General features: G+C 42.6%; 1 protein-coding gene across 1 annotated transcript; it reads left to right on the top strand.

The window, feature by feature from the left end:
- The first annotated feature begins 337 nt into the window (after positions 1-337).
- Positions 338-6444, top strand: LOC148852889 (uncharacterized). Its single transcript, XM_088943159.1, has 4 exons — positions 338-848; positions 1009-1169; positions 1467-1577; positions 4540-6444. Exon 4 carries the CDS (start codon positions 4540-4542, stop codon positions 6406-6408), a length of 1869 nt encoding a protein of 622 aa, XP_088799285.1. The 5' UTR covers positions 338-848; positions 1009-1169; positions 1467-1577; the 3' UTR covers positions 6409-6444.
- Positions 6445-10333: the final 3889 nt, after the last annotated feature.

Here is a 10333-nt window from a genome sequence, read left to right on the forward strand (position 1 = left end):
ATTTCATCAATCTTGAATGAATGAATAAGCTTACGGGCTTTTTATCAAATTTATTTATCTTATTTTCTCTCTATTAACAGCTCTATTATGCGAGTTTAGATCAACCCCTACAAGACGGCCCCCATAACGTCCTACCATATCCTGCGATCTCCCGTGATAATATCAAGAATAAAAATATCATGATCGGGAGATGTTCCCCATACACGGCGGGATGTTCCCTTGTGCAATTCGGTCTCCTGCCCAGTTAAATGAGTGAGTCCGGTTCAAAATTTAGATTTCAAACTTAAAATTTCTCATAACTAATTTAAGAAAAGGTTGTAAGTCCTACCACCCACTTAAGTATGTTGGCCAGAATCCGAGTCCTACCCGTATGGGTATTTTCCAACAGGTCGTCCTTCAACACTCAGTTTGTGGGCTGTTGTTTACTACTCGAATTTGTCCGGGAGTTCAATTGCTGGGCAGAAGAGTTCCCTCCTTTATTCGCCGATCTGTTCTACCGTCTTTGTTTCAAGAAAAGTGGTGCCCCACTTCAGCGTCTCCGTTGATTGAGCAAAAGTTCGTCGTTTGCTACTCCGCTGCAACTATCGCGCTTCCTGAATCCTGAGACGAAACCTCTGTTTTATTTGAAGAGACGAAGCCTCTGTTTTTTCATTTTTCATCTACCAAAAAATTCGGTTGAGGGTGGATTTTCATATAAGGGTAGTTTTGTCATTTAACAAAACCCTAATGCTTGTGTTGGTATAACGCTCAACTGCTAGGGCTGCTTTATTCTTCTCGGTGCTCACTGGTTTCTCACAAGGCGACGGAGAAAGGAGTGAGTTTGAGCCTGTGAAAACCCTGCAGCCGTGGTGGGTTCTTCGTGTGTTTTAACTCATCCTTATTTAATTTCTAGGTTTATAGCCTATTCGACGTCTCCACAGAACGACTTCTCGTATTGATGATTTCTTTCTTGAATTCGAAGATTATTCTTTGTTTGAATATAAAATTTCTCTTGAAAAAATTTTACAGGTGAACGTTTCCAAGGACTAAGAAGACGTAGTAGAGCAAAGAGTGCAGGAAGCACACTGTACAAGAGGGGGAAGGATGGTTTGTCTGCATAGGGGAAGCGTCGCTATGATTGTAAACAGTCAGGTTATGGTGGGCAAACCAAACTTGTCTTCCATAAGAAGGTAAAAAATCAACCCATCAACACTAGAAATGAGATATTCTGTCTTTTATACACTTTCAGCTAGAAAATTCAGTCAATCATGCCGGGCATACTTCTAATTTGTTTTCTTTTTTTCCTATGATAAGATAGAAATTCTGACTCGTAGAAATGCTTTCATTTTCATCGTTAATTTCGTAAAAATAGTTATTCTGATCATTTTTAGTTGCTTTGATTTGCCACAATATCCAATACCCATGATGCGAGTGTAGGCCTAGGCTTATGTTCTTAGATTGGCATTGATCCAGGTTTTTGTTTGCAGAGCATACAGTCCAAAGTGGTAATATTTCAGATTACCGTTCGAACTCATCTTGTGGTATTTATCTCTCATTGCAGCATCATATTACGTATTTGAGGCTACATAGAAAACAAGGTACCATTCACTTGCTTCTTATTTTCATACTCGTTACACATTAGAGCGTGGGTTAGATTATCTTTAGCGGCAATTTAAATTAGTGGTATCTTATGGTGTTTCATGGTTCCATCCATAGGGGTCTATCTTCTTGATATGCCCCTTGTAGTGTTGAGAAACAATATCCAGAAGGCTTCTTCTATTTCAGTAGTGCCGTAGTGTATGGTTCCTTTTAGGATTGAAGTTATCAATGCCTATTACTGTTAGATGTGAGTTCATTTGGGTGGTTTGATCAGTAGCTTCAGGTTTGACACGATTCAGCTTGCTATCCTATCTTTGGTATACTAAGAATTTTATTGTCATACTTTAATCAGCACGGACATGTGCACAGAAAATAAGTACTTAATTTTATTAATTTTTATTAGGACGAAAATTCAAATTTCTCAAATATGACATTGGGTTCCATCAAGTCCCATGCAACCCCATTATATACTATATAAATTATATAGTATAATATATACAACTGTATTTATATATAACTATATAAATTCTATATATTGAAAGTTATACATGTTATAATACAATCAGATTGGATGGGCTTGAATCTACATCCAGTTCAATTATTAATTGGATGCAGATTATAAAATTTGAATTAAATTTGATTATAGCTCATCTGAATCCAATTCCAAAGAATTGGAATTCTAAAATTCAAAAACATGGTTGGTTTTGTTTTTTGAAAACAAAACAACTGACACATCATCAAAAACAATATAAATTTGCTGATGTGGGAGTTGTTTTTGTTTCCAAAAAAACCAAGCATGTTATTGAACATCCCCTTAATCGACTCAAGTGAGCTTCCCCCATGTGTTTGTCATTTTTGGTGTCAATTTACACAAGAGTATGGATTAACGTGTAGTTCTTTGTGTTTTGCTTTTATTCTCTTTAATCTAGTCTTGAATTGTTCATTGTTCTTTGCCATGCCTTATTTTGATTCTTAGAAGTTAGGCTTGCCATGCAATATTTTGAGAATGTTGATAATCTTATCTGAATGGTTGGATGTGATGTATGGATGGATGCAAGCTTGAAGGGGGTAGTGCAATGTTTTCAACCCCAGTGTTTTCAAATGGAGTGGTTTATGAATGTTTTGGACTCTATCAAACTTAATTGTTTAAATAGTTTTTGGATTAAAAGGAGAGGGTGCTTTCCTCATTTTTCATCATAATATTAGTTGGGTTTCTAGTTGGTGCTAGGTTGTGGTATTCTAAAATTTGGTGCTGCATTTTTTTGTACACCTTGTAGGTTGTACATCCACTTAGTGGAAGAATTTCCCTTGTTACTGTCTGGACAGCTGTGTAGTTTACCCCTGTTATGTGTCACTGCAGTTTTTTGTCCTATGCCATAGTTGGCCTGGTCTGAGCTTCCCTGTTTTTGTCAGCTTTGGCGGCCTAGGAGCCCAAAGATTTTTTGTAAAAAGATTGAAACATAAAATGGGCAATAAGGCCTTTCCAAGCAAATACAACAAAAAAGAGGATTGTGGTTTTGAATTTAAATGGAATAAGTCTAACGGCAAAGCTAAGAACATGCAACCCCTTCTAGAAATTGTTTCTTTACTTTATACTAGTTCTTAATTGAAGTGCTTTAGCGTGCTTTTCTTTCATTTTAATTATTTTTATGTTAGTTATATTCCTTGTACTGTGTGTAGATTCATTTGCATGTTTTTTTTTTTTGTTTTTTGTGATGAATACACTCAGTTCTTTCATTTGTATGTTTCAGCACCCACTATTTGCACACCACTTGCATTAGATTTAGAACCTATTAACACTTTAAGAGAGGGTCAACAGATGTATGTCATCAGGACTTTGTTCCTTTTGGTAGCATTGGCAACCCTCAAACTTGGAACCTTGGTCTGGTAGGTTGGACATAAAACTGCATGCCTCTTACCTAGCCATCGAAGTTGGTTTAGATGGAGTAGCTCAGTAGCCGAGTAGGTTCAACCCAAGCCTGATTTTTTTAGGACACATTTTGTGGAGCTTTATGAGAAGGGTCTAAAATAATACCTAGGAAACATTAGACCATAAGAACAAAAGAAAAAGAGAAAAAGAACAAAAAACATAAGAATCGAAGCTCAAGATCAACTTTAAAAAAAATTCTTTAATCAAAACCTAGGGAAAAATCCAAGTTAAACCAAGGTTAATCCCCAAAAATACACTAGCAAGAATCAAAGCTGTTTGATACACTCTACAAGTAACTAAACCAAACCAATTCAAACACCCCATGATAATACACTACAACCCAAGTCAAACCCAGGCTAATCCCCAAAAAATAAAATACACTAGCAAGAATCAAGCTATTTTATTTGACACACCCCACAACTGAATCAAAAACATCACTCTAGATGGAGGCTCACCCCACTCCCAAGACATAAAAATCCATCAAATAGAAATTAAACCATCAACTGCCTAATCAAATTCAATATTGCAAGGAGATCAGGACCCAATCTAGAATTATTTATATTTATAAAAAAGACCCAATCTAGAATTCAACCAAAGAAAAGGAATCTAGATTGAGCAATTTCTCAACCTCACGATAAAAGGTCTTAATGCAAATCATTGATGCACCATATCGAGACAGAACACCATCAACCATTTAAACCAATAATAATCCCAAATTTATATTTATGATCTTTGAAAGTCAAAGTGATATAAACAAAGACTTGATCCAACAATGCCCTTCATCACTATATCTTTCCTTTTGAGCCGAGTAGATATAGGGTGTTGAGATTTTGTTCTCGCATTCTGTGTTGAAAGGTGCCTACCATCTCTCCAAGTAGGTGTATGATCCTTGGACTTTGATCCTTTGATCAACATTCAAGGGGGTTCCATTCCTTTGGCATTCTATATCTCGTATCACTCTCAGAATCAATAGAAAAACTTGATCAAATAAGCATAATGATGGTCCACTAACCCTAATTTGTTTTTGACAGATGGAGCATGATTTGCTTGAGTACCAGGGATGCCACCCAACCTTGCTAGATCGCCTTCAAGCAGAAGCAGATGAAGTCAAAGCCTTGATGGGGGAAAACAGTTGGGGCAACGTCATACGCTTGTCTAGAGTCACTCTTAATTGGCCATTGTTGAAAGCTGCCTTCCAATGCTGGGACTGTGAGAAGTTGGTGTTTCGCTTTGGAGATAACCATATGTGCCCTACCCTTGAAGAGATTGCCTACATGTTGCAAATGCAATTAGAAGATGAAATTCTTTTTCCCATTGCCAAGCAGGGGTACCGCACTGAGCTAGCTAATTATCTGCGATGCAAGAGGACTCACCTTAAAATGATTAATGAAAATGCGGTCTCCATAGAGTTCTTGGTGAAACGAAGTGCGACCACCTTACAACATGACAATCCTACCAAAGAAACTGAAGGAAAGAACCATGCACTTGTTCTGGCCATTGTGGGGCATTTACTATTCCCCCAAGATCTTGACTCAATCAACCTCCGATTGATTACTCCACTTCGACAGCTAGAAGAGCTCAAGCAAAACCCAAGAAACTTGACTAGAGTCACTCTAGTACCCATGGTATTGGCTGAGATATTACGTAGTCTGACTGCAGTAAAAGCTTCTGGTACTTGGCCATTTCAAGGATCCCTACAACTTCTCCAGCTTTGGTTGATCCAGCATTTGCCCTTCCTAGTGATTACTAATATCAATAGTACACCTCTTTCTCCCGGGCCGACAGACAAAATTGTTGAGGTCCTCACCCACTCACAACCTGCCTATCTCACACCTGAAGACTACCATCGAAGGCTCCAAATGGTTCGAGAAGAAGAAATCCAATGGAAGATAGGAATATCTATCCAGAATGGTTGCACACAACCCCACTTGGCAGCAGAAGGCAGGCAAAGCATGGTTTTGGCAGGTCTATATGGTTCTATTCAATACATCCCACTCCTAGTGCTAAGGCAGTTTGGTTACAAGCAGATAGTCCCCACCTACGATGCCATTTCTGGAGAAGCCATCAACTTTGAAAAACATTGTGGTACCGTGGAACGTCGCTTCAAGGGACTTTGGGCATCAAGCAAGAGAGAATTAGCCATTTCCCCGGCCACTCCATCGTGCTCTTGTGAACCATTTTATTACCAATGGTTGCAAAATTCAGGTATCTCACCTCCTTCAGTACCACCACCTGGTATACCTACACCCGTTAAGCCTCCATCACCACCAGTTATACGTATACCTACACCCGTTAAGCCTCCATCTGAAGATCCTGCACGTATTAATTCTCCATCTGAAGGTACTATATCAAAAGAATCCCTTAAACCTGTTAACCCTCCATCTGAAGGTACTATATCAAAAGAATCTCTTAAACCCATTAAGCCTCCATCCGAAGGTACCATATCAAAAGAATCCCTTAAACCCGTTAAGCCTCCATCTGAAGATACTAAATCAAAAGAATCTCTCAAACGCCCGTTGGAAGAACCATTTCTGCAAGCTATTCTTAGTCTTCACAAGCAAATCAAGAAGATTAAAAAGCAAGAGACGCCGAGTGCACGAGAGAAATGTTTGCAAGAAGAATTGGTGCGAGCACAGACTGATCTAGAGGAAGTAGAGGTGGCCCTGAAACAGGCCAAAGAAAAGCTAGATAGAGTTCTCCGAGAGAAGAATGAAGCTAACTTACGCGCCCAACAGCTTCAGAAGGAAGCAGTTGAAGTCTTCAAGCGCATGCAAGTCCATGCCACCAGAGATGTAATTGCAACAGCATGGATGAGTAGGCGAATTGCCAAGTTAGAAGACGCACTTCGGCAGCATGGCATTGAGATCCCGCCCCCTCTTCCCTGTCCACTTGAACTGTGATGATTAAAAGAATGTTTTGATAATCACTGTTCTAAATAGATCTTCAAAACTAATTACAGGCATTTAATATCCAAACCTTAAAATTGAACATTAATCAAATTAGAACATCAAAGAAAAAGTGAACTGTTGAACCATCAAGTGTGAAGGAGATTGGAGATCATCAAACGATAGAAGTAAGGACATCGAAATAGGATTGGCAAACTATCGGTCATCAAAATCAAATGATCAATGTAGAACTAGAACCATCAAATGATTAAGTAGAACCATTGAACATTGAATCATGAAATCATCCAAGTGGAATTATTGAAATCGAACCATTGAAATACATTGAAGAATGGTTTTTGAACCGCCGTTGATTTGGATGGTTAGACCGTTCGGCCTAGGAACTGTTCAGGAAATCAGTTTCATTTTATTCCAAACTCGGTTCCTGGTAAAAAACCGTTGAATCAGTCAATGACCCATTGACCTAGGCGGTTGAATCGTCGACCCATCGATTCATTCAACGGTTTTTTGTCTTTTTATTTTTAATTATTTTTTTTAATTTTTGTTGTCAGAATAGGCCGTTCGTTCGAACTGGACGGTCGAACCGTCGACCTGAAAACCAGTGGCTAGAGCGGTTCCATTTTCAAATCGTTTTTTAAAAACCATGCATTGAAGTAGAACTATAAATTAAGTCCATAAAATCATCAAAATAGAATCATTGAAGTAGAACCCTCATAGTACAATCATTCTTGTAGTATCATCCAATAGTCCTTGATGCGGCACGATCCGGGCACTCCTAGCTGGTTGCTGACTGGCTCCTATCTGGCAACGAACGACACTTGAGAAGAAGAAGGTGAAGGATCCCTGGGGGATTTGCCCTGCGGGAATATTCCAAAGTTTAAGTTAGAACGCTAGGGAAGAAAGTAAGAGTGTAAAGAGTGTAAAGAGGCTAAGAGTGTAGGTCGCGTTGGATCACTGAGTTCTCAAGATTAGCTCGGGAGCAAGTAAATTTCAGATAGGATCTCAGATATTCGAGAGAGAGAGAGAGAGACTTCCCTTCAACTAGGGAGCTCTTATATATGCGTTCTTGTCAAATTGGGCATAACTGCCACTGGGCTTTTGTCACAGCCGTTATCTGCCACTCTGCGCAGGTGACCGCTGTAGGGTACTACCCAATTGGATGGGTGACATGTCCTGCGAGGACAGGCACGCCACCATCTGTAGAGAGACATGGGTACAATCTGTCGAGTGGGCAAGGACTGCGCCGTCAGTCAGGAGACGTGGCGCAGTTTGACGGGTATGGTCTTGTCAGATAGAAGCTTCCTGAATGCATCACGTCGCTTAGTCACGAGCTACCTTGTAGCGAGCTATCCTGTCGCATAGCAACCTATCTTGTCGCGAGCTACTTCGTAGCGAGCTCCCAGGGGTACTTCGAGGTGACCCTTCTCAAGGTTGTCTTTGGGGCAGTTTTTTTGCCTAAGTGTTGGAGCGAGCTAGTTACCCTTGCTCGCGAGTTGGGATAGTCTTGGAGTATTCCCTTTCAGTAGCTCGGGGGACCTCGAGCTCGCATTGTAGCGAGCTCCCCCTATAGCGAGCTATGACGTAGCGAGCTGTCCTGTAGGCTCGTTACTTAGTCGTGGTCAGGCTGCACTGCTGAGCTGTTGTTCGTGTTGAGTCAGGTCCACGTGTCATTGTCTCAAGGAGCCGGGTCAAATCATCCTCCATCAATTTTCCCCCACTCTTTGGGCTAAGAGTGCTACCTTAGCATGAGGAGTTCATGAAGTGGGACAGGTGGATTTGACCGAAGTTCAAACTTGATTGACTGCTCGCATTAAATGCGTGCGCAGAAGTCAGGAGATTTCTGACGTTTTGAATGCCAAAAAATGCGTCGAAGCAGCTCTTAACTCTGGATGTCGTGCAGACGTCATTACCTCAATCATGGAAGACATGCAGCTAGTCACATTTCGGTTTCAGAAGACGTGTGGTCAACTTGACTGCGAACCGTCAGATCTGCCTCAATCTGGGCCGTTGGTCTAGGGGCATAGTGGCTATAAATAGGAGGGCCCCCAGGCCTCATTTTCTTTCACGCTAACTTGCTGTCTTCGGATTCCGAGGTCATGCATCCATCTAGTCTGCCCGAGTTATTCTGTTCACACTGTTTCATCTTTCTGGTGAGTCATTCATTCTGTCAATCATGTCTGGGTATCTGCACCACGTTTATCCTCGGGACGGTAACCAAGACGATGATGCCCCCTCGAGCTCGGGGGGAGCTTGGGAGTAGACTTCGGAGGCTTGGGAGGCCTTCGGCAATGTGGCTTCTACCTCTCTGAGCAGAGAGCCTGACACCTTCAGTCCCTCCTCCATGACGATGGGGAGACTCAGATCTCTAGTCCGCCATTTTCACCTTCCCGGGGACCTTATCTACGGTTTCCCCTCTAGTAACTTTCCTTGGAACATGGTCCCAATGATATAGTAATTTTTCAGGAACAGCTCAAGGCTGGCCTGCGTCTTCCCCTGCACCCCCTAATAGTGGAGGTGTTGAATCATTTTAACGTCACCATTGGCCAGCTCCATCCCAACGCCATTCGTAATGTAGTTGGGACTATTTCCCTATGCTATGAGTATTGTCTCCCCCTTGATTTTGATATCTTTTCTTCCATTCTCTACATTAAGAATGCCACTCCCAGAACGCCTCCGGAAAGGTGTTCTTATTACTTTTCTCCGCGCCGCAACTTTAAGCTTCTGCATGACCTACCAAGCAGGGTTCCCGCCTGGAAGCGGGACTATTTTGTGGTCTGTAACCCTGAGGGGTGGCCCTTCCCAACTTCTTTGAGGGGTGCCATCCAAGACCCCGGGGTTGAGTTGGACTCTAAAACTCGGAAAACGCTGCTGTCCTTGGCAGCTGTAGGCCTTCTCTGTTCAGATTACTTGATTGAGGAGAAGCTCATGCAGGCTGACCTAAGTCTAGGTAGGTCGCCTTTTAGGTCGCGTAGTGCCCTATAAATATATCATGTGTGTATACATATATTTTCTCTTTTACTGGACTAATACCTTGTGGTTTTTTGGCAGCCATCATTTCTAGTGTTGACGCACGCCGCCTTCTCTCTAGCAACCAGAAGCGTAAGGCGAAGAGGTTGCATCCCGATCGAACTCCCACTTCTAGGGGCACTAAGTTCGAGTCTGCTGAGCCAGACTTTGTTTCTCCACCGCCTGAAGTTCCACCGGCCCCATCTGAAGGAGGCGTCAGAGAGGGCGGTCTCGAGGAGGGCAAGCTTCCGAGTCAAGGGGTGATTCCTCCTAGTCCTTCCCGCCCATTCCCCTACCCACAGTTCCCAGTAGGGAACTGGGAGGGAGACAATGACTACATCGTGGCTGGGCGGAAGAGCCGAAGGGCAATTTGCCACGAGGAGGTCGCTAGGTGGGGGGAGATGGAAACCAAGGCGCTCGCCGCGTTTGCCACCTCCCACTGTAAGGTGGTAAGTAGTCTTTTCTTTTTCTTCTCGTTCTTTCCTTTCTTTTGCTGTTCTTTGACCTTAGTCTCTTGTTGGCAGGTGAACACCGCCATCCATGCCATGGCCCTCCAGACTAATATCCACTCTGGCGATGCTCGTAACTAGAGGGCCCTCGTTCAGAAGCTCTAGGGCGAGCTCAACCAGGCCCGGGGTGAGCTCCTTCACACTCGCAAGGGGAGCGAGGCCCAGGAGCTGCTCGTCCGTGACCAGGAGGCGTAGATCGCCAGGTTTTCTGAGGAGAGCGCGCACTACAGGGAGGAGTGGTCGAGGGTGGCAGTGGAGAGGGAACTCCTTCGCCAACAGGTTTGGGACTTGGAGTCTACACTTCTGGACCAAACTCGGAACATCGACACCATGGTGGAGGCTAAGCGGGAGAAGGCAGTCTGGGACTTCAAGGACTCCCAGGAGTATCACGACCTCCAAGTGGAGTA

Source organism: Nelumbo lutea, chromosome 5 (assembly GCF_056320005.1).
Source record: "Nelumbo lutea isolate HS-2025 chromosome 5, American lotus-T2T, whole genome shotgun sequence".
NCBI lineage: Eukaryota > Viridiplantae > Streptophyta > Magnoliopsida > Proteales > Nelumbonaceae > Nelumbo > Nelumbo lutea.